At 40.4% G+C, this 25,395-nt stretch overlaps 1 protein-coding gene across 1 annotated transcript; it reads right to left on the bottom strand.

Annotated features, from left to right (window-relative positions):
- LOC100024418 (N-acylethanolamine-hydrolyzing acid amidase-like) lies at nt 1-25,005 on the bottom strand. The gene is made up of 11 exons (XM_007495690.2): nt 24,745-25,005; nt 23,404-23,568; nt 20,301-20,427; nt 19,187-19,277; nt 16,629-16,705; nt 12,460-12,629; nt 7,512-7,577; nt 4,789-4,855; nt 4,389-4,417; nt 960-1,039; nt 1-315 (listed from the first exon to the last, which is right to left on the bottom strand). Exons 1-11 carry the CDS (start codon nt 24,993-24,995, stop codon nt 308-310), a joined length of 1,131 nt encoding a protein of 376 aa, XP_007495752.2. The 5' UTR covers nt 24,996-25,005; the 3' UTR covers nt 1-307.
- Nucleotides 25,006-25,395: the final 390 nt, after the last annotated feature.

Genomic DNA, 25,395 nt, shown 5'->3' with positions numbered 1-25,395 from the left:
TAACTGAACAATAATGACAAATGTCAATTTTGGTTTATTATTCCTTTGTAATCACAAAAGGAAAAACTTGTAGAGTTGGGTCATGGCAATAATCATGAAAATAGTAGTCTTTCAGGGTCATCTACTCATTGGGATAATGGGTAAATAGGTAAAACTCGAGTGAGGTTGGCCAGTCTTGCTCATTTTTTGCCCGGCTGGACGCCACCTCTCTTTCTGTCCTTTCCCTGTAATGCTATCATGGACCCCAGGTGAAGATTCTGTTGGAGAGAGATCCCTTCCACAAAAGAGTGGATGGTGCCCATTTGTTTCATACACCTTTGGAGACAAAATTTTTATTGAAATTATAAATTTTATTCCCCTTGTTAGGGATGAAAAAGTAAATGAACTTTCTGCAGTTAATTCACTTAGATCAAACGTCATTTTGGCATTTCAATAGTTTAGTAAATAGCAATATGTTTAATTGGATACAGTTTTAGTATTTTAAAGTATTAAAAAAAATTCAATCTGAGCTAGATTTTGAAGGACCATTGGGCAAGGAAGGACCAATGGGCAAGGAAGGACCAATGGGCAAGGAAGGCCCATTTCTCCTAACTTAACAATTTGCAAGAGTCAGTTTGCAAAAAGACCAAAAGATTAAGAAACTTCTTATCGTGGGTGTGATTGTTTTTATGTCTGTTCGCCAATTAAAAATAAGAAATGTCCATTATATTTTCCTCAGGACCCCATAACATCAAACTTCAACCACCATAGCTAGGTATTTGGGGTGGGAAGGCTCACCACTGGGATGTTGACCACAGCAGGTTATGGGTAGGGAGCAGGAAGCAGGAACGCCTCCATGAACAGTCGTACTTTCACAACTTTCTTTCTATGAAGGGACAAAACTAAACCAATGGAACAGCTGGTACTTCTATCAACCAAATCTTCATGGTTCAGCTGAATCCTTTCCTGCTTTTACTTACACAGTTTACTTGGGGTTCTGACTCGAGTCATGTACTCGTCTGGGTTTGCTGCACTCATTACTGTTGTATAAACGGTTATACTGAAAAGAACAAAAAAATTAAGAAGAGAGAGTTATAGATGCAAATTATCTTTCGTGGTCAAGCAAAGGGAGAGATCAATTGTGTTTGCTGTTGGATAGAATATTTGCCCTGGAATCAGAAAGACCTGAATTCAAATCCCACACTAGACACTTACTGGCTGTGTTACCCTGAGTAAGTCACTTAACCTCTACCTGTCTCGGTTTCTTCATTTATAAAGTAAATGCAAAAATAGCACTCAGCTCCCAGAGTTGTGAGGATCAACAGAGACAATATTTGTGATGGCAGTTTTCACTTTACATAGATGGGACCATTGTGCAGTCTCCTCCATAACACAATTTTTACATAATTCAGATTTGCACTCTGTGCGTAAGGGAAGGAGAGAAGGACCAAGAAAGGAAGGAGGCCCTGTGGAGAGAGGGGGCCTTATACATAGGGGCTCGGGACAGAGAAGTGAGAGTAGGAGAAAGAAGAAGTGGAGGTCAAGGTGGAGAACATGGAGTCGGGGAGCAGGGGACCTGGCCAGAACTGAGGGGAAAAGCACCCTGGGGGCAGACATGTGGCAGCTGGACACAGGCAACTCCTGAGGTGGCAGGGGACAGGTGAGCAGTCACAGACACCAGCAAGGGTAGAGATGGAAAGGGGCAAAGGTCTCCTTTCTTTACAATGGAGGTCTCAGGAGGTCTCTTTGCCAGTCCTTTTTTCTGTCTTCACTTGAAGGGTTTTGTTTTTTTAGGGGGTGGATGGAGGATGGAAGGGGGGGACAAAGAGATAGGAGCCAAAACAGAGAGCACAGTATTGTATAGGAAAGTTAACATAGTTGTTGTTGTTTTTTTAACCCTTACTTTCTATCTTAGAATCAATACTGTGCGTTGATTCCAAGGCAGAAGAGTGGTAAGGGCTAGGCAATGGGGGTTAAGTGACTTGTCCAGGGTCACAGAGCTAGGAAGAGTCTGAGGTCACATTTGAACCCAGGACCTCCCATCTCTGTGCCTGGCTCTCAATCACTGAGCCACCCTGCTGCCCTCTAACATAATTTCTTTTTGATGAGAATTCTTTTAGAAATTTTTACATAATGTGAATTTACAAAGTATGAAATTTCTCTGTAAATGCTTATTGTTGTGGTTGTTATTGAATTCCTAATATGAGTAGGACATGGTGCTAGGTGCTGAAAGAGATACCATTTACAGTAGATATATGACATAGTCCCTGTTCTCATTAAGTTTACAGAGAATTACAAGAAGGCACACACACAAAAGGGTTATAAACAATAATGCACGATAAATACATTAGTAAAGTTCTGGGAAGATGGGAGAAGGAGGTCTTAAGTGAGATTTTCTTCAGACCCTCTCCTTAAAAAAAAAGAAAAAGGAAAAAGAAATGTTAGAAGGAAGCAAAACTAGCAGAAATCCAGGCCAAAAAAAATGAAAAAAGAAAAGGAAGGAAGGAAGGAAGGAAGGAAGGAAGGAAGGAAGGAAGGAAGGAAGGAAGGAAGGAAGGAAGGAAGGAAGGAAGGAAGGAAGGAAGGAAGGAAGGAAGGAAGGAAGGAAGGAAGGAAGGAAGGAAGGAAGGAAGGAAGGAAGGAAGGAAGGAAGGAAGGAAGGAAGGAAGGAAGGAAGGGAGAGAGAGAGAGGAAGGGATGGAGAAAGGAAGGAATAGAGGGAGGCAGAAAGAAATTAGGATCTTTTTCCTAACAATTTTCAAACAAATAGCCAAGCCAAAGAAAAATTCCCAAACCATTGAAAACTGAATTATTGAATAAAAGAAGCTAAGGTACATGCACATGCACATTCACACCACAGTCACACACATACATACAGATATACAAAAACACAGACCCACATTCACATATTCTCTCTTTCTCTCTCTCTCTCTCTCTCTCACACACACACACACACACACACACACACACACACACCATTCACTCTCTTTCTACATATATATTCCGAGAGACAGAGACAGAGACAGAGAAAGCCTCCTGAAATAGACTCGGTGGCAGCACCTCTCTCTTAAAATGCAAACTTCTTAGTCTGGCATTTGAAGCTCTGTCAAACTAGCTTCAGTTTCCCTTTCCAAATTTATGTCACCTTACTCGAATTCATGCATGCATTTTGTTCAGGTCAAACTAATGAATTTGTTCCCATTGATGACATTCAATCCTCTGCTCCCCTGAAGTCTCCTATGGCTAGAATGCTTTTCTTCTTCCTCTCCATCTGCCAGGATTACAGGTTTCCTTTAAGACCTAGATCAGGGACCACCACCCATAGGAGCTCTAATCTCAGCCCCTGTTCTTCCCCCTCCTCTCCCTATTGTTAAACTTCCCATCGCAGAAATTATTTTGGATTTTCTCTGTACCTCCTTATCGGTGTAGAAGTTCTATCTTCCAGGACAATGAAAGTTTTCTGAGGGTAAGACATGTTTTGGATTTATCTTTGTACCTTGAGAACTTCTCTTAATGCCTTATCTATTTTTTTGTATCAATTGTAAGACAGAAGAGTGGCACTGGCTAGGCAAATGGGGTAAAGTGACTTGCCCAGAGTCATAAAGCTAGGAAGTGTCTGAGCTCAGATTTGAACCTAGGACCTCCCAACTCCAGGCCTGGAGTTCTAGCCATTGTGCCACTTATTATCCCACTCATTTTTAAAAATTGACCTTTGATTTGATTGGTATAAGGAATTCCAAAATGAGGAAACTCTATTGATGCAGGTCAGCATCACCTTAGAGAGTTGCTTAGAATTTGAAGAGCTTAAGTGACTTGCCCAGGATCAAACAGCTAATATGTATCAAAGCTGAAACTGGCTTTCTATCTATTATGTTTCATTTTCTTTCTCAAAGAAGATGCTCAATACATTCTTTTTTTTTTTAACCTTCACCTGCTATCTTAAAATGGATACTCATTATCATTTCCAAGGCAGAGGAGTGATAAGGGCTAGACAATTGCTATTAAGTGACTTGCCTTAACACAGTTAAAAAGTGTCTGAGGACACATTTGAACGCAGGACCCCCTGTTTCCAGGCCTAGCTCTCAATTCCACTATTGTTGAAATACAAGTCATGTCCACAGATATCAAACACAAATTTGTTTTTCTGCAAATTTCTGGTGCCCCACTCCCCCCGCTTCCCTAAGGAAAAGACAAATATGTTCCCTACTTGGAGATGAAGAAACAATCTGGTTTCACTTATATGATACTCACTTATTTTTACTTTTTTCAATTACATTTAAAAACAAGTTTTAATTTTAAAAATGATTTTGAGTTCCAAATTCTCTCCCTCCTCCATCCCTTGTAAGTAATTAGATATAAATTATACATGTGCAGTCATGCAAAACATAATTCCATTATATGGTACTTACTCACTCAGAATTGGACATAAGCTCAAAATCTGCATAAAAAAATTAAAAATTCTGTTACTTGAATGATTAAAAACAGTTTTTTAAACACTGATAGGCAAAATTGACAAGACTTAGAGAAATGTCTAATAATGGAAAAATAAAGGAATCAAATATAGTTTTTTTATGACTGAAGGTACAAATCCAAATTCAGAAAATGTCAGCCAACTTTCTTAAAAAGAAAACCCAGAATTTTTTTAATCACATAAAAATTTCACACTAACAGCTCCATCTGACTCTCTGGTAATCACATTTGATCTGCTAGTTCTACTTTTAAATTCTTGTCATTCATTTCAATTTTGTTATAAATATACCAAATAGTGTGTACAAAAGCTAAGTGCTTCAATGGAAAACAAGCAGTTACCTCATAAAGTTTATACAGATTGATATTTTCCGGTCCGGCTTCATTAAAAGCCTTTGAGGCAGGTATTCTGTGGGGAAAACCAATGGAAGTTATATGTCATTTTAGAAATCCCTGAGATACCATCCCAAATATCTAAGTCACAACTGCTATACTGGTGAATTCTTTCCCATTCCCTGGAATAGACAATGAGTCCTAAATAGGTCTAGTATCATGAATGAAAAATAATGATGGAGAAATGCAGGGTCCCCCTAACTGGTCTAGCATGGTGATGCCAAACCTTTAGAGATGAAATGCCCAAACTGTAACCCTTATGCTGCATGTAAGCTCCCTGCCTTACCCCAGACAGAGGAGGGAGAAAACGCTTCCACTGGGCTGCTGGGAAGAGGCAGGACTGAAGTGAGAAATTTCCTCAGGTGCTAGTAGAAAGGGAAAGGGAGCAACCCCCCCCCCCCCAAGCACATGTGCCATAGGTTCACCAACATGGATCTAGCAACATAAAGTCCAAATGGGACACAAGAGCTGTTTGGTTTACACAAACTATTATCCAACTTTCCAAGTGGTTCTGCTGATAAATTCTTTTACTGATGCTGACAGCAAACCCAGAAAGCTGCACATTTATTTCTTCCACCAAGATAACACTCCTGAGGGCCTCAGGGGGATATTCTAAGCCATTTTTAGTTGGTTAAGTCATTATTAAAGGAAAATAGATCTATTACCCTGGAGGATTCTCTTCCCTGACACTATAGCTATCTCAGAGTTCTGAGGGAGGAAGTTAGTAGTAGTCTCTCGGTAACCGAGGATGACGATTTTCTTTGTGTGTTTTCATCTATGATAGATGAGTGTGCACAAAGACACTTGTGTGTGAAGGAGATTTAAGTGGAAAAGTCGATGCACAGAGACAGTCCCACTCTCTCGGTGTTGGAAGCCTGGGTCCAGTGGCATGAAAAGCCGTTACACCTGGAGACTTCCTCAGCTGCATTGGATGGCTGTGTTGTCTTTTGTGCTCCAACATGCCCTAAGCACTCCACAGTGCTTCACTGCGTTGCCCTCTCAGCCGTTGAACCTTCTTGTTGGTTTCTTCCGTCTGTTCAGCCGAAGCAGTCTTCACATGCTGGGTGAGCAAAGCCCTGGTTCACCAGGGGTCGATGACCCGATGGCTACCCTCACAAGGTTTAGCCGGCCTGGCGAAGCTGTTGCCCGGGGTGTGGCCGCTGCCGTATGCTAGCAGCTACTGGGAGCCACAAGTGAGAGCTGGGTGTCAGGTGAGGGTCAGAGGCTGGAGAGCTGCCCTAAGAGGGCATGACAAGCCCTCCATACCAGAGATACTACCCCTCCCTGAGCACCCCATACACCATACATACTTTAGAAGTAGTATGCAAGATGCATTAGAAGAAGAGAGAATTTTAAAGGGAAGCAGGCCAATTAGAGGCTATTAAAATAGCCCAGACAACAAATATTGAGGGTCTAAAAAGGTTATGGTCACAATAGTGGGAAGAAAAATGTAAGAATTAATTTGGGACACATTTCTGAGATAAAATTGGCAGGGTTTGACAAGACTGAAAGACTGACAAGACTGTGGCAGACAGTTGACTGTGAGAGACTTTCCTTTGGTTCTTTTAAGATTCTGTTTAATTTGTGTAATAATCATTTAGTATAAACAGAGCTCAAAGTTACTTTGGAGATGAACTGACCCCTTATTTTGTAGATGAAGAAACAGATTAAGTTAAAAGTGATATGACTCGGGTCATCTACGTAGTAGGCAGCAGGGACAAAGCATGAACTCAAATTCTCTGACTATAATGCCCTTTATAACATAACAATGCTGCTTCCACTCTTGCTATGACTGCACCATCTCCTTTTCTGGGCACATATTTCCTTGACAATATCTTTTAATTCATTTCTTAGGAACAAGTCATTATTGATAATGTCCACTGGCCTGCTTAAATTTGTCAGATGTCTTTCTATTGACCTTCAGGGAACTGAAAATTAGAACTGTTCAGAGAAAATGACATTCTATGAAGTATGATAGTGGAATACTTATTTAAAAAATATTCATTTTTGCAACAGAGATTAACTTGGGATCAGTAAAAGCTACACGCAATTTCACAAATGTTATTCTGTTTAATCTCTTCCTATCTAATATCTGTGCATTGGCAAAATAACACTCAATGGGCAATCTGTTCTTTATTCACTGTTTTAAAAAACCCTTATTTACCATCTTAGAACCTATACTAAGTACTGGTTCCAAGGTGGAAGAGTGGTAAGGGCTATGCATTTGGAGTTATGTGACCTGCTCAAGCTCACAGAGTTATCAAGTGTCTGAGGCCAGGTTTGAATCTCTAGGGCTGGCTCTTTAACCACTCAACCACCTACCTGTTCCTTATTTGCTTTTTTTTCCCTAGGCAAATTTCTCATTCTGGTCTGGTACTAATACTGGCTCTGCCATTTAGAACATTGTTGTTTTTTTTTAAACCCTTACCTTCCATCTTGGAGTCAATACGGTGTATTAGCTCCAAGGCAGAAGAATGGTAAGGGCTAGGCAATGGGGGTCAAGTGACTTGCCCAGGGTCACACAGCTGGGAAGTGTCTGAGGCCAGATTTGAACCTAGGACCTCCCATCTCTAGGGCTAGTTCTCAATCCACTGAGTTACCCAGCTGCCCCCTAGAACATTGTTTTAACCATAAAAAGACAATTCAATAAAAAAGGCCCAATAGAAGCATACTTTCGGAACTCAGTTGTTCGAGGGCATTTCACCCAGTGGTCACAATTTATCTGCACAAGGAACCACCTACAACAAAAGAAATAATAATAATAAAACAACCTGAGTTATTGTAGATGCTTATCAGAATTGTTATACAGTACTAATAAAAACTAGGAAGAAATAAAAAATAAATTCCATTCAAAATCAACAAAATTATTTAAAAAATCTATACACACTCAAGGCTTACAGAAATACAACTTTAAAATACTCTTGGCAGAAATAATGGAAAAGAAATAATCAGAAATCTATTCAATGTTTATTGTCATGGCTGAGCCATACAAATAAGATAAAAATAATTATATTATCTAAATCAATTTCAAAACATTATTTTGCTTAGTTCTACAAAGCAATCTGAAGTCACTAGTAACAAACTTCATTTGGGAGTATAAAAAGTCTAGTATCTCAAGGAAAAAAGATGATGGGCCAAGTGGTACGGTCATCCTTCTCTCCACCTATATATCATGCAAATAACCAGGGTTTGCATACTCATAAATTCCCTATTCAATTTCCACTGTCAAAATTCCATCTCTTTCCTTTATATCTTTGCGTGAACTGTGCCCTTTGCCTGGGATGCATCTCCTCACCACCTCCCTTGAGGATTTACCCATGTGCTATTTTCTCTAGGAAGACTTTTGTGTCCCCCAAAGTTGATGGCAGCTTTTCTCTTCTAAAATTACCTTGTATTTACTTCCTGAATACACATTACATACCTAAGCTCCCTTCTCAAGCTCCCTGTCCCCCAGGGAAATGTGAGCTCTTTCAGGTCCAGGAAGATTTCATTTTCTTTTTCTTTGTATCCTCAGAACTTATCACAAATACTTGCAAATGGTAGGTGCTTTAATAAATGACTGCTGAACCAAATTGAAGTGACTTATCTACACACATGACACAGGCTGGTTTTTCTCCTAGGAGAGAAGGTAAAAGGACTGAAGAAGTGCCTCTTCATTCTCTGGTTTTTGAGGGCGAACTGTATTCCATTTTTATAAAATGTAATCTTCCAACAGCAGAATATTATATCAACCAGACCAACCTGCAGTTTCCTTTTCTGTCCAAATATCAGGATAACTGGTTGTCAATTACTCCTTAATTGGGTGATACGGTAGCTAGAGTGATGAGCCAGGAGTCAGGAAGACCTGAATTCAAATGTAGTCTCAGACATTTACTTAACTTGTAACTTTGGGCAAATCACTTAACTTTTTCCTACATCAGTTTCTTCAACCATAAAATGGGGCAAACAATAACTCCTACATTCCATAGTTGTGAGGATTAAATGAAATATTTATAAGGTGCTTAGCACATAGTAGGTGCTTAATAGCTTTATATTTCCTTCCTTCTCTATCTCCTTCCTTCCCTTCTTGGCCCCTTGGGAGGTGAGCCTCTTACTTCTAGTTTGGATGCCTCCACAACTCCAAGTACTTAGCTCTAGGCCTCATCCACTGGTCACTCTTCTTTTATCCTTTCATACAATGTCACTTGCTTGCCTTATTAAGAGTATTTATTACTTTTACAAATCATTTAATCAAGAAGTGGCAAAAGAAGGCTCACCATTCATATGCAAACTCACATCCCATCTTCCCCAGTCCCTGACTCTCAGCCTCACATCTAGCTCCACCTTCCTAAGATTGAGGAGTGGCAAAACCCAGAAAATCTTGGTTCTTGGTGGCTCCTAGCCAAGAGCAAAATAGGCAATTTTTTTCCCATCAGATGTACTCCCTCAGGCATGCAGACTCTATGCGTATGAATGCCCGCTCCTTCCAGCTCTAACCATCAGCTTTCTCCCTCACTTGATATCAAGATCAGTCATCAATTGATATCCCAGGCATTTAGTACTTGGATAAAGTCACTGAATTTCTCCAACCAAGGCATTCCTACTTTCCAAACCTCTCCAAAGTCAACCTTCTTAAAGAAACTAAGAGATTTGGCTTGCATGTGGCTGCCATCATTTGTCTTTTGGACTCTCAGTTCCCCTTTCCAATTGCCAGTTCCTCACGACATTGGTGTGCTGACCAACTAAATATAAGCATTGCTGAGTAGGTAGTGCCATGTCTGCTAAAGATGGAAGGATGTTAATGTTAAAACAAATAAGATAAATGACCTGAAGAGCATGAAGGGAATCCTGACCTCTGACAAGAGGTCATGAGGTAGAAATCCACACAGAGAAGAAAGAGAGGAGGACCAGTAAGTCTTTGGGGCAAAGTAATAAATTCAAGGCTCTTCTCAAATAGGAGGGAGGAGCATCCTCTGCTGAGGAAATAGCTTATCCTCCAGATCAGATGCCACAAAGTTAAGGAAGAAGTCATCTAATGAATGTCAATGGAAGCAGAGATAAATGGCGGTGATGTGATCCTCCTGACAGGTTACTGAAGAAGCTTTCTATGCACTTAGCATCAGCAACAAAGATCTTTTTTCTTCTTCCTGCAAGTATCTAGGACATGATAAATACCCTCCCAAAGCTTGTCAATCAAATAACTACTCGTCCATTCTTGTAATTCGGGCACAAACAACATGCTAAGGATCTCAAAAGTATACTCAAAATTATTAAATCTTAGTGAAAAAAATGAAAATCTTTGAAACAGGAACAGTATTTTTGTCCTTGTTTATAGGCTGTTGAAGGCAGGGACATCAACACAAAAAAAGAAATTTGGGAAGGGAATGTCTAGTTAAGATGGTCATACCTGAAAATGGGGTTTGAATTTCATGAGTTAATCAACACAAGTTTATTAAACTCCTACTAAGTGTCAGACACAGTATGCTAAATGTTGTGGATACAAAAGACAAAAGTCAAACAATTCCCACCCTCAAAGAAACATAATCTAGGAAGGAAAAATGTTAAATACATATGTAAGCATATGAAAATTATCTATCCTAATCATGGTTCTAACATTGTAAACTGAACAATAGGCAATGAAGTGCCATCAACCAGAATGGAACCTCTTCACTTTCCAGATTTTTGCAAAGAGAAAGACTTGTACTTAGGAATAGAACCTGGAGTAGATAAAATACTGACTATGTGATCCAGAGATGGGAGAGAGAATTCTAACATCAGTGTGAGAGAGTCTGGTCAACAGACTACAAGAGAGAGAGCAAATCAGAAGGCAGTGCACAGGATAGAATCTCCACTGTGTTGTTCACTCCCAAAAGGAGTTTCTGCCAAGCCAGATAGCCAAGATGAGAGGCAGATAATGATTCAAAATTTCCCTCCCCAGAGGGGACTGATTGAGATGGAGGTGGAGCATATTTTTATTCTCCTCCTCCAGAAGAGATTTTAGGCCCAAAGTCTTCCAAATCTGAGGAGTTATATTTTAAAATTTCTGTCTAAATAGCTTAGAGGTTTCTGAGTAAATAAAGGGCCAATCCTCATGATTCCTGGTGGTATACTTTATTATTTGTGAAGGAGGATGCAGAAAAAAGGGATGCCATGATTGACAAAGAATGAGCGATGATGAATAAATGATGTCTGAATTATGGGGCTGTGTTTTAATCTCTCCCTCCCTCTTCTCTCCACTTCTGGAGCTCTTAAGCTAAATTAGAATCTTATTGATATTAACTTCCTATTTTAGAAACATCTCAAAATAGGGAGACTTGGTTTTGGTCTTTTTTGTTGAGGAGCTAAAAGAATGGCTGTTGGAGGTGGGGGGGGGGGTTGAATCATGCTGTTCCCACCAGTCATTGCACTTTTCCCCTCGACCTATGCACAAACAGGATGATCTGTAGGGATGAAGCTAAGACCAGAGACTTAGAAAGTTGGTCCTGCCCAATGGGTTCTGAAAGGAAAGAGGGAATCTCTGAAAAAGTCCAGTGATATTCATTTTTCAAGGGTGACAGCCATTCAGAAGGGAATATTTAGCCTCCTTCTTTACATTATAACCAGCTATGCAAGATTGTTTTGGAAGGGAGGGCATTAGAAATTGAAGGGGAAAGGAAAAACTTCATGTAGACGAAAGGTACACTTGAACTGAGGCTTGGGATTCCAAGAGGCAGAGGGGAAGAGGAAGGGCATTTAAAGAATGGGGGGCATCATTCTAAAAGCCCAGAGATGAGACATTAAGTGCCTTGTAGAAATGTAGGAAATAAATAGGTGCTTAGAAGGGTATAAGGAAACGAGAAATGGAGAAAAGGGCTTTAGATGCCCTTAAGGTAGGGAAATCAATGAAAAAGTTCTGTCAATAATCCAGGCAAGAGAGGATAAAGGTCTAAACTAGAGTGGTACTAATGCAAGAGGAGAGAGAGAGAGAGAGAGAGAGAGAGAGAGAGAGAGAGAGAGAGAGAGAGAGAGAGAGAGAGAGAGATGCATGAAAGATATTATAAAGATAGAAACGGCAAGATTCAGCAACTACTTCGATACATGGAGTAAATGAAAGTGAAGGATCAAGGATGACAGGGAGAGAATGAAGATTATTGAGGGGAGGTTGTAGTGAGAGCAATATGCTGGAGATGGAATCAAGGTGATAAGTAGAATGCGTGGCCTTGGCAAGAATGGCCACAGAAGGTAATAGGGTACATAGTGTCAAAGGATTGTGTGATATGGGGTAGGGGGAGAATGAGCCAGTAGCCAGTACGTTTGGCTTTTTGTTTGCTTTGTTTTCTGTCGGAGCACACCTTGGCACGGCATCAGCTGAGGCTACTGCTGCTTGCCTTGCCTGGTATCAGAGGAATCCTGGTACCCACATCCTCTGGGATCTTTTCCTTGTTGACCTCACTCAGTTGGCCTGCCAACAGAATAGGTCAATTATTTTCTGGCACAGTTACTGCCATTTTATCTGTTATCATAATTATTAGGGTTTGTGAGGACCCATTAAAATGTATACACACATTGGAAAAACTCCACGTAGTTACCAGGATTAAATATAAATAATAATCCAAGCCGGGCAACAAAAGCAGAAAGAAGGAAGCTCTTGATTTGACTTACTCTCCCTTGGGATTAAGAAGCCAGAAGTCCACCGGGTCAGTTCTGTTCCTCGAGATGACCACCCCTTCCCAGGCATTTATGCCTCCAACAATACAATAAACATTTGTAATAAGGGGTTGGTTTGATAGTCTGCGGACAGCATCTTTGTAGTCCTTGGCTTCTTCTAGGGTCTAATCAAAGAGATGAATGAAAACTATTAGGAAGGAAAGGCTGCCTGTGCCTCAGTGATGGCCTGGAAGAAAGAGAAATAAATGGCCCTGATGAAGGCAAGCCCAGTGGACCATCAGGGGCCCACTGCATCAACCTTCAACTGATAAAGGGAAAATTATTGTTGTATCCTTCTGCGTCACTGAATTCTCCATTTGTCTAGGCTCTCTTACCTGCTTCTGTCCCACTTTATTCCCCTTGGACAAGTACCCTGAATACCAGTCCTCGGGTCCATGCCCATTCTCTGGGGAAGTTAATGTACTTCTCTTTGGAATCACCACCCTGAAGTGTTGGCTGCTTAGAGTAGTGACTGAGTATACAGGATATTCTTGGGCCTTTGGTTCAATGGATTACTCAGAACCAGAGCGTTTAGACTAACAGTCCTTTTTACTGAAAACATATTCTAATACCCTCAGGAAGGGATGGGAGAATGGAACAAGCATTTATTCCACACCTATTTTGTGCCAGGAACTGTGATAAATGCTTTCTAGCTATTATCTCAACTGATGCTCACAAAAACACTGAGGGGGATATTGCTTATTGTCACCATTTTCCAGGGGAGGAAGCTAAGGCAAACAGGGCTTATAAGTTATTTATGACCTGGCCAGAGTCACACACAGAGTAAATGTTTGAGGATGAACTTGAACTCGGGTCTTCCTGTCTTCATACTCAGCAGTAATATCTGCCTAAGGTAGAAGCAGGGCTGGAGGTAGTTAAAAAGCAGTTCAGGATGACAAAACAACAACAAAAAGTTTAAAAGCAGTCAGTCCGGAGGTTCCCAGAGGTCTCATGAGCTCCTCAAATTAGAATTCTAAAATTTACTTTTCTATTTCTTTTGCCCAAAGGGCCCACAGCTGGGACCCAGTTCAATCCACCCAGGGCAAAGTTCATCCAAATGTCCTGAAATCTGTACCACAACTTTCTGGCTTGCAATTGTCCCATCTGGTATTGTGGAAGTAAGGATTCAGTCACACACACTATCTTGGCTCACAACACCAAGTTAGTCCAAATCAGCCCACATGGAGCTGGCCCCAGGCTGTATTTCACCTAACTTTAGCCAGTTGTCCATCTGCCATTTTGATATTTGCCTGTGGCTATGTTCAACTCCATTCTTCCTCTCAATTATACTTTCTACTTCTTGTTCTGGGCATAATAACCCAATCAAAAGAACTATCGCTTCTGGAAAGGATGCCAACTGAATGCTCTACGGATCAGACTGATATGCTCTTCTCGTCACCTTCTCTAGCTACCTGTATCACTGCTGGGAAATTATTTAATATCCCCAGACTTCTGTTTCCTCAACTGTAAAATGAAGGTGTTGAACCTAGATAATCACTAAGGTTCCTTCCATTCTAAATCTTAAGGTCTATTCATTCGTCAAGCAGCATTCATTAAATGCTGATTATTTGCAGGTCATTGTAGAGATACAAAGAAGGAAAAAAAGAAAAGAAAAGAAAGAAGAGGAGGAGAGAAGAAAAGTGAGGAGAGGAGAGAAGAAAATGGGGGATAGGGGGAAGTGAGAATCAAGATGGAATGGAGATACAAAGAAGGAAAAAAAGAAAAGAAAAGAAAGAAGAGGAGGAAAGAAGAAAAGTGAGGAGAGGAGAGAAGAAAAATAGGGCGTGGGGGGGGAGTGAGAATCAAGATGGATTTCCTATAAGAGGTAGCTAGCACCTAAGATGAACTTTGAAGGAAGCCTAGAGGTTCCATAAAGTAGAGGAAAGGACAGAGAGCCTTCTACACACAGGGTGTGCAAAAGGCAGGAAGGAAATGAGTATTTATTAAATGCCTATTTTGTGAGAAGCACTATGCTAAGAGCTTTCAAATACTATCTTTGTGTTGTTTCTCCCCTATTTGAATGTGATCTTTTTGAAGGGAATGATTATGGCTCTGTCTCACTTTATGTCCCCAACAGCTTAGCACAGAACCTGGCACATAGGAAGCATTTAACATATGTGTTTCATATTCAGAATATTTGTATTTCTGAAAATTTCTAAACTAATGGGGGGGGCAAATCAAATTATATCTTATATACAGTAGAGGAACTTGCTTTTAAGAAGAATCCTGCCATGATCCTTTTTGCAGTTTCAATAATCATTTCCTCTTATGCATTTATTTCGTATAGTCATACTTTGGTAATATGGTGGACTTTTTTAGTGTGAAGACAGGATTAACTCTCCCCTTGTCTATTTTTAGTTAATCAAATCAAGAACTTAAAGCATCCCTACTTACCATTAAGTATGAGAGTTCACAAGTCACTTACTAGAGTGTTTCCCTGGATCCTGCATTGGCTTGCTGGGTGAACTCTGACTGAAGATACCACTAGGACTTCTGGCTGAATCCATAGGGGGACAAGGGACATGGGGAGGCCCCTAATGGGCTGAGCCTCACTCCACTGGAGAAGGGATGGTAGGATTGTTAAAATCTGTCTCTTTAGTTACATTTGCTCACTTTCACTCTTTCCAACTCTTTGTAAATAAAGCTGCTAAAAGTCATTTTGACTTGCTATAATATTTTTAAATTGGCAACCATGATATTACTTTAGAATTCTCATATTTAGCATAAAACATAAATTTAAACTCTTACATTAGAGTGGGATATATATGGAAAGTACAGAAAAAGCACAAGGATATTGGCCATCTACCTTTCTTCTTCCAGACATATGCCAATTTCTTCCTTTTTCTCTGAAAATATGGCACCCACAACTGAATCAAGGCTCCAAATATGGCAGAATAGAATAGGACATCTAGGGATGCAGAGTCTGGTTTCTTCATTATGAAGCTGTTACCTATCCTCACAGAGACTCAGTCCCATTATTTGAAAGAAGGGCTTTGGAATAGATTATCATGAAGATACCTTCCCTATCTAAGGCTCTAAGATGATAATAATAATCTAACCACCTCAATGAGCTATTTGAAAACTACCCCCAAAGACTTTTAGGCATTTTGTAAATACCAAAGGTATGGCTTAAAGGCTTACTAATTATTGTTTTCTTATACTATAAAACATGTTTTATAAAATTATATTATGTAATTATATTATATAAAAATATATACAAATAAAATGTCATATAAAATATGAATATGATTTATAAAAATTATTTTATGACCTCTCAATTCAGAAGAAAAAGCTAATGTGAATAGACTAGGGCAGCATTGGTGAACCTTTTAGAGACTGTGTGCCCAAGTTGCACCTTCAAGAAGCCTATGAGCTCCTGCCCTTCATTACCCCAGACAGTGGAGGGAGGAAGTGCTCACATTTGCTGCTGAGCAGAGGGGCAGGGCATGTGAAAAATGTCCTCAGATGCTGAGGAAAGGGGGAATGGAGCAGCTCCCTCTGGCATGCCAGGGCACATATGGCATGCCTTCACTAAGGCAGGAGTAGGGGATTGGGGAAGATCATGGTCGGTTAGGGTGTAGAGGAGCCCAGCTCTACAAACACTATAGTAAAGGTCTAAAAATCACCAGAAGGAACACTAATAAATAAAATCAGCAAGAAACAGGTATATTTGGTCCAGGATTGTGTAAAAAGGAACTCTGAACAAACATTAAATCAGGGCAAATGGAAGGCATTTGGAGGGTCTGTGAAATCAACAACATTTGGTTAGGGTCTGTCAGGGTTCAAGCAAGGGATGGAACTAATTCCTAGTGCAGAAAGAGTGGACAGAGGCTAAAACTCTAGACATCAGGAGACTGAATCACAACCCAGGAATTCTTAGAGAAGGCAAAGCCTAGTCTTAGTCATCAAATGAAGGGACAAGGATATGGCAGGGAGTATAGTATTTGCTAAATTTAAATTTTTTTAATTTAAATTTTTAAAAAATTGTAAGCTTTAGAATTCATATGCAAGCTTCCTTTTCACATATTCATATACCATATATGGAAAAGTCATTTTATTTAGTGTTTAAGTTGACAACTTTTAAAGTTTAATAAACAAGTAATATGAATAGAAAATGTACTTACTTTCCTGATAAACCATCCAGGGGGATAATGTGTTTTGAAAAGAGTCTCTGTTGCATTCTTTTGCCATTGATCTTTCTCTGAAAAATTGGAAAAATATTATAATCGATCAATAAATCAAGGAGTATTTACCAAGAACCCAGTATTGCCAGACACTGCCAGGTGGTGGAGACACAAAGAAAAGTATCAACACTTCTGCCCCTCAAGGGGGTTACATTTTACACTAGTGAAATATATGGATAAATGAAATTTTTGTGAAACTATGCTGGCAGTTAAGAAACATCACTTTTAAGGTCCTCTGAATTGAATTCTTCATTTTGTTGCCCATGTTTCAAGTGGCTAAAAGGTGGGGAGTATGGACATCAACAGCAAGGATTCAGGAGAGTAAATGTGGTACCATCCTAATGTCTGAAGTTAGGGGTGAATCTTATGGCAAAGCACAGCATCTCTCTCTCTCTCTCTCTCTCTCTCTCTCTCTCTCTCTCTCTCTCTCTCTCTCTGTCTCCCTCCCTCTCTCTCTCTCTCTCTCCCCCTCCCCTCTCTTTCTCTCTCTTTCCTCTTCCCCCCTCTTTCCATATATGTGCATGTGTATATAGATAGCAATAAATTGCTGTTCAGTCTTGTCTAACACTTTGTGACCCCATGGACCATACTGTCCATGTGATTTTCTTAGCAAAGATACTGGAATGGTTTGTCATCTCCTTCTCCAATGGATTAAGCAAAGAGAGTGACCTGCTCAAGATCACACAGTATCCGGCACTCTATTTGAATTTGGGGCTTCCTAGACTTCCTCACCATTTGGATGCATCATTAATAATAGTAAATGAAATCGAATGGAATGGAATGTTATTGTGTAAGAAATAGAGGCCTGGGATGACTTGTATGAAATAATGCAGAACAAACTGAACAGAATGAGGAAAACAATAGGCACCCAACGACTATAACAAGGGAAACTGAAAGAACAACAAAAGCTTTGAAACTGAACACCATGAAGACACCTTTCTCCCCAACATATATCCTTCAGTCTAGTAACTCTGATCTCCTGACTATTCCATGAACAAGACACTCCATCACTCAACTCTGCCCATTTTCTCTGGCTGCCTCCTGTGTCTGGAACACTCTCCTGCCTCCCCTCCAACTACTGACCTCTCTGGCTTTCTCTAAGTTCCAATTTTAAAATATAACCTTCTAGGGGCAGCTAAATGACTCAATGGATAGAAAACCACACCTAGAGATGGGAGGTCCTGGGTTCCAATTTGGTTTCAGATACCTCCTCACTGTGTGACCTTGGGCAAGTCACTTAACCCCAATTGCCTAGCTCTTTCTGCTCTTTTACCTTGGAGCCAATACAATTCTAAGACAAAGGTAAGGGTTTAAAAAACTACAACTTTCTATAAGAAACCTTTCCCAATCCCTCCTAATTTTAATGCTTTCCCTCTGTTAATTATTTCCCATTTCTCCTGTCTATAGCTTGCTTTGTATATACTTGTTTGCATGTAGTCTCCCCCATTAGATTGTAAGTTCCTCATGAGTAGGTACTGCCTTTGGTCTCTTATTCCCAGAGCTTGACACAGTGCCTAGAACATTCTAAGTATTTAATATATGTTTGTGGGTTGATGGCTATACTCAAAGCTTGGTATGACCAGCCAGGACTTACTCTGTACTAGTACTACTTTTGAGAACCCAGATTTTTCCTCCGGGTCATAATAAGGTAATAGAGCAACACTTTTGTGTAGGTTGGACTAGATTGGAGAACTTAGATGTTAAGAATTTGCTTCGGACTCATATTTTAAGCACATTATTGTCATTATTTCCAGAGGGAAGAACTAGTTATCATATTTTCCTGGGGTAGCATCTTTATAGGAAAAAGGAAATTGCTTTCTCAGTATATTCTCACTTCTCCCTGGAAAGGACTCTAGGGGGAGAATAATATAAAGACCCAAATATCAGGCACCATCCAAAATGGTCTGAAATTGAGAAAAGAGACCTAATCCAGTTTGACTCTTGTTTCTATAATCTAGTCTGTTGCTCAGTGAGTGGCTTACCTAATAAGTATCTGTGAATTAATTGACTGACTTATTCTTCTCCCCACTATCTCTGGAACACCTCTGAGGTGAGGCCAAGAGCAGCCTATCCAATGCCTGATAGCTCATATAAAGCTATTGCTCCACAGTAGGGAGTCTTGAAAGCAACCATGCTCATGATGTTCTCTTTTTATGAAAGAACGTAGGAGTCTTCAGAAACAGTCCATTTCTTTGATGGCTAGAGCCATGATGTCTCAGGCATTGTAACCAGATATTAAGTTTATAAAGTAAGAAATATGCATTTTAGTACCCTATACTAAAAATTATTTTCCTTGTACTTTTTTATACTCTCACCTCCATATGTCTCACCTCCAAAATAACATCAACAATAGCACCCAAAGTTTAGTGAAAAATTGAATCAAACCATAGTTGTGACTTTAAGAAAATATATTCACATGACATTAGGAGTAGAGCAATAGTCCTAAGGGATTTGAATGAAATAATGTTATAATTTTTGTGCACGCTTACTTTACTTACGTCGCTGATTGCCAGTAACTGTAAACTTGTATGGACTTTGTCCAGTCCATAAACCCACATAGCCAATAAAGGTTGTTCCTGTGTAGGCGATCTGCAATCAGGAGGTAAGCTATTAGTCTATAACTCTTCTTAGATACATGCTTTAATTACCTAAAGCATTTGCATTTCTTTTCACTCAATGCGAATTTAAAAAAATACTCTCAAATTGTGCCTGAAAGACAAATCAGTTATAAAACTTTCCACTTGTTTTTAACATAGCTGAGGCCATTAGTCCAACATTCTTATCTTATAGATGAAGAAACTGAGTTACAAAGAGAAGTGATTTCCCCAGAACCACACAGTTAGAAAGTGTGTAGGAGGAAGCCTTGAAAACAGATCTTCCTGAGTCCAAGATCAACTGTACCAACTGCCTCTCATGAAAGTTTCTGGACCCAGTGGCATAGTAATTGGTAAGGAAGGCAGACAATGGAGATTGGTAGAAAGCTATTAGAATAATTGCTATGTCCTACTCTACTCCCCCACACCTAGATCCTCTACAGAATACTTGGTCAATGGTCATCATAACTTTGTTTGAAGAACTTTGGGAAGTTCAGCATCTCCTAAGTCTGTATTGGTGAACCTATGGTATGGATGCCAAAGGGGGCTGCTCCGCTCCTGCTCTCCACCATACCTGAGGACATTTTTCACATCACCTACCCCTTTGCCCAGCAGTCCAATGGGAATTCTTCCTCCCTCTTTTGTCTGGGATCAGGTGGGGGTGGGAGCTCACATGTGGTGTGAGGGTTGCAGTTTGAGCATTCAGTCTCAAAAAGGTTTGCCATCACTGTCCTAAGTTTTATGCAGACTCAGGCTCCTGGTAGAGTTTATTACTCTTATGTGAAATTCTAATTCTCAGAAACATTTTCTTGACATCGAGATGAAATTTTCCTCTTTCCAGTGTCTATCCATTGCCAAACACAGCAAATCTCATCCCTCTCCCACATAAAAGTCTTTGAATAATTTCTCCTCATTTTATCATCTGGTTCCTTAACCTCAGAAGGAGCTGTTGGCTATACTCCTGGTTAACACTTTCATTGAAATCAACCTCAACTCATGCCAGACCTTTCTACCTTACCTGCCCATTTTTTATGAACTGGACATCAACTGTAATATTTCGTAAGCCTGTTCCAGATACAAAATCCAAGTTCCGGCCATGGTAAATATGGCCATTGGCATCTTGAACCAAAATAGAAGTACATAACCTGAAGAATGTGGGCAGAGTCAGAAAGACATCAAATGAAAAGAAGAAAGCAAAACAGGAAAATTAATTTTTAAATATTCTCAAAATGGGAACATTTTTTACTTCTTAAAAAGTTAAAATGTATGTTATAGTATACATCCCACCACCTCAATTGACAACAGTTGAAGAATTTTAAATAAATTGTCATCATCACTGCTAACTACTACTCTGCCTTGGTACTTTTCCTCACTATTATAAGCTAATATGAACTTCAAGAGGAAGAGCTTTGAACATGGAGGTCAGAAAGAGTTGAGTTCAAATCCCTTCATTGTGTGACCACAGGCAAATCACTGAATTTCTTAGCCTCAGTTTTCCCACATGTAAAATAGAGATAATTAGTAACTATGTCATAGAAGTTTTGAAAGAATCAAAATAAAATGAAATAATATTAACAAAGTGTTTTATATGTATTAGCTTTTATTAATACTAATAATATTTAGCTATAAGGGACTGTAAGTGTTTTGGGAAGGCAGCATGAACCAAGAGAAAGGACATTGGATTTGAATTCAGAGAATCTGAATCAATCTAGATCAATCTTTACTCTGTCACTCTGATCCTAAGTAGATCAATTCATCTCTTTGGGCCTCAGTTTTCTCATCTGTAAAATGAAAGTGCTTGGCAGGATGATCTCTTCCAGTTTTACATTAATTATATTGGACACATGATATTAGATGCATACTAAAAAATTAATCAATTGACATCATTTATTAAATGATTAAAATGTGCTAGGCACTGGGAATAGACAAAGATTAGTCTTTTCCCTCAATCAGATGACTTTCTCATATATATGTATATACACATACATCTTTGAGTGTATATATGTGTATATATAGTGATCTCATTTTATATATATATACATATACATTCACACAATATATACAAAAGTGTATAGAATAGTTACACTAAATGTGAGTGCATTTATATTTGTTTGTGGGTACATACAAAATAAATAAGAAATTAATTTAGGATCACTGAAATAGGACACTAGCAGTAGCTAAGGGGAATCAGGAAAACCTCCCAAAGGGGGTTACATTTGAACTAGGCTTTGAAGGAAATGAAGGATGTTTAAAAGACAGAAGTGATGAGGGTATGCATGCTAGCCTTGAGAGACAGCTTGTATAAAATTTAGAGATGGAGTATTGTGTTTAAGGAACAGTAGAAGAGCAAGTTTGATTGGTGGAAGAGCATGTGAAATGAAATAATATTATACTACAGTTGGAAAGGTAGATTGGAACTAGGTTGCATGGGGCTTTTAAATTTAAATTTCACCCATTTTAAGTAGATGGATTTGTATTTGATCCTAGAGGTACTAGGGAGCCACTGAAGTTTAATGAGCAGAAGAATGACATAGTTATATCTCTGCTTTCAGAAAATCATTTGGCAGCTGTGTGGTTTTGAGAAAGGAGAGACTTGAGAAAGGGAGACCAATTAGAAAGTGATGAGCAGTAGTCCCAGTTAGCAGTGATGACCAATAGTCCTGGCAAGAGGCGGTGAGGACCTGAACTAGGGAGTTGGCTATGTGAATAAAGAGAAGGGCACAAATTTGAGAGAGACATTTAAGTCTATAGAGTAGAGCCAATTGCCTGAATCAAGTAATTAGGGACAGAATAAATTCATTGACTCACAGACTTCATGAAATTGCTTTAATTTTGTCTTTGAGGATGTTTATGTGAGCTGTTATAGTTGGTCTTGGACACTGAGTATTGCAGAGGGAACAATTATAATGAATACCAATATCTTGGTTGGTTTGTTCTCATTCACCATAAGTTAGTAACCATCTTTTTCAAGCTTGGTAAAAAGGCACAATATAAATCAACACTCTGATTCTATCTTCAAAGGGACTCACCATCAAATGGAGAAGATAGAACCAAGAGTATGAAAAACATACAAGGATGAGCCCCTAGGACAGTGATAGTGAACCCATGGTACATGTGCCAAAGATAGCATGCAGAGCCCTCTCTGAGGGCACCCCCCCCACCTTGAATTCATTATTAGAAAGGCAGAGGGACTTGGGAGGAGCTGCTCCCCTCTCCCTCTCCACTGTGCCTGACATTTTTTCAAATCATCCACCCCTCTGCCCAACAGCCCAATGGGAGCACTTTCTCCCTCCCCTCTGTGGGGTAAGGAGGTGAGGCAGAGCATGTTCAGCATTTGGGGGGGGGGGAGTATGGCACAGCACAGGGTCTGGGAGTAGGGCATGGCACACAGTCTCTAAAAGATTTGATATCACTGCCCTAGGAAACAATGCAGGGCTATATATAACTAAGGATAGGGATCTAGCACAGTTAGTTGCTGGAAGATATGAATATAATCAAAGTGCCTGGCTCAAGAGGGCTTAGTTAAGAGATTTCTTGAAGGAATAGATCTGAGGCATAATTTTTATTAAACCCTTACTTTCCGTCTTAGAATCTATGCACTGGTTCCGAAAAATGGTAAGGGCTAGGCAATGAGGGTCTAGTGACTTGCCCAAGGTCACAAATTGAGGCAGTGTTTAAGGAACAGATTTGATCCCAGGACCTTCTGTCTCTACCCCTGGCTCTAAATCCTCTGAGAAACTCAGCTGCCTGCTCTGAGGCATAATTTTGAAATTGAATAGTAAGTGAATAGATTGTCAAAGAGAAGGGGAAAATATTCCAGGCAGCCCACCATAAATAAAGACTAGAGAAAAGAGAAGAATGCTTGTTTGAGAATGGCAGACCATATGAATCAATCAAGTGAAAAGAAGATGAGAGACAAATGAGCATACATATGTATACTTATATGTGTGTTTGCTTCTGAAATGACAAGCCAGGAGGAACCATTCCAGATCTCTCAGTATCAGTCATTTCAGTTTTCTCTCTCTGATCCAAATTGAAAACACATTTCTTTATCAGAGGGTGATCCCAGAAAAAAAAAAGCCTCTATATTAATCAACACTAGAATAATAGCATATACTCACATACTTGATTCATAGATCATATTGATGAGCATGCCATCTACAAAACTCAAATTTAGTGCATTGCATATTCCCCTAATCTCACGGACAAAGGGTTCAAGTAGAGATCCCTGCAAATGATCAACAAACTCCTTCATAAAAACATTAAACCATTCCGGGATACGATGCCTAGGGGAAAAAAAATAGAAAGTCAAAACATTTGTTCATTTTTCTCTGGGTAAGGAGGGCAAATTGAAACAATGAGAGAAGGATGCAGGGAGAAAAAGTGAAAATGAAAAAGAAGAAAGCCTTATTAAACCTGATAAAGATAACACTGAAACAGAAAATTGTCAAAGGACAAAAAAAACCCACATTTTATGCATCTATGAATAAAACACTCAACCTCAGATTTAATTCTTTGGACTCCTCATATGGGAGTCTCTTTCTTTTGGGCAGGCAGCAAAAGTCGAATTTTATCCAATCCCAGGCAGTTTCTGGGCCCCCAAGGGAAAAGAAAAGTCCAACTCTCCCAGTCACTTAACAGGGTGGTAGGTAGCACAGGAAAACGGAAAGAGCCCAAAACCTCGCCTCTGCTCCTTCCTACCCCGACTCTCCACTCCTAGCCCTATAGTTCCTTTACCAGGTACCATCTACCCTTAATCTAACAGTTCCCCAGGTCAGAAATCTGAAAAGCCGGCACAGTCTGAATGGAAAAAGCAGAAGCCCTGGTTTCTTTTCTCGTTCCTTTCTTAGCCTCACTACCCTACTTTCCCAAAGAATAGGAAATGGGGAATAGTCTTGGAGCAGCCCGAGTTTCAAGGTATACAAATAGATTACAGGATATTCATTAAGATGAATGGGAACTTTCTAGCAATCTTTCAATATAATCGACTTCCTTTTTATTTTCAAGGCATTTAAAACTATTATTCTGAGGAGTTCATGGGCTTGTCTCTGCCATAGAGATCCAGGATCCACACAAAAAAGTTGAGAACCCTTGTCTTACAGGGCGGCTGAGAGCATGGAACTCCCTCCCCCTATGGAAACTTTCTCTGCAGAAGCAGATAGTCACGCCCTGTGTAACTGAGAGTTTGAGAGTTTCCTGGAGCCCCCAGGGGTTAAGGGACTTACTAACCCCCCAGCCAAGGTGGCACAGGAGGGGTTTTACCCTAGCTCTTCCTCACTTCTAAACTACCCCCTCTGCCACCCTGCCCCTCTCCCCCACAATACATTCAAGAATTAGTATTCTAGAATAAAATTCCAGAAGCGACCGTCTTTAATTCCCAGGGCCTGCCGGGGCGACAGATAAACGCCTCGGCCTGACACCCCCGAACCTTTCCCGCCAGTCCACCCGCAGGCCTGCCTCACTGGATCACATTCCGTAAAATCGCCCTCAAGGTATCTTGGTCGAAGCGCTGAAGCGACGGCAGCCAGCGCTCCTCCGGGGCTTCGTCTAAGTTCACCGTCACCCGTGGCGGAATCATGTCCGGACTCTCTGTTGGCCGGCTCCTAAGGGGGAAGGTTGTGCTAGAAGGCGGCGGCAGCAACAGCAGCAGTAACAGCAGCCCCAGCATCCTCCTCCCCCCGCCCGCAGCAGCAGCAGCATCCCATGGTCTCATGGCTCAGACTGCACCACTCTGGACACCTCTCCCAACCTGGGTAACTCTAAGTAGGAGCCCGTCGAGGAGCTCCGCCCACAGGAGGCAGGCAGAGGCGGGGGGGGGGGGGGGGGGGGCATGCACTAGACTTAATTCACCTGGGAGCAAGGCAGGGCTTAGAGAGAGCATTCCCGATATCAACCACCCCTGGCACTAGGCAGAGGTTGCGGCAAGTAAAGTCCCAGCCACAGATTCCAAAGACATCCCCGCACTCCAGTCCCTGGGGATGAATTCGCTTTGTTGTCCAGGAATAAGATCATGGGAGCATAGGATTTAGAGAGGAGGGAAGTAGGGAAAATGGAGGGGTCAGGATCTGAACCCAGTTCTCTGACGCCAAATCCAGGGTTACTGGTACCATGCT

This window comes from Monodelphis domestica, chromosome 6, assembly GCF_027887165.1.
Source record: "Monodelphis domestica isolate mMonDom1 chromosome 6, mMonDom1.pri, whole genome shotgun sequence".
Taxonomy (NCBI): Eukaryota; Metazoa; Chordata; class Mammalia; order Didelphimorphia; family Didelphidae; genus Monodelphis; species Monodelphis domestica.
The sequence above is the reverse complement of the archived record's forward strand: the minus strand, read 5'-3'. Positions and strand labels throughout refer to the sequence as shown.

Bases quoted from the DNA above. Each gene is read 5' to 3' on its own strand.
- LOC100024418 (XM_007495690.2), bottom strand. From the start codon at position 24,995: ATGAGACCATGGGATGCTGCTGCTGCTGCGGGCGGGGGGAGGAGGATG. The intron at 20,428-23,403 runs GTGAGTATATGC...CACATTCTTCAG, and splicing joins ATGATCTATGAATCAAGTAT to GTTATGTACTTCTATTTTGG. The intron at 4,856-7,511 runs GTATGCTTCTAT...TTTTCCCCACAG, and splicing joins CGAACAACTGAGTTCCGAAA to AATACCTGCCTCAAAGGCTT.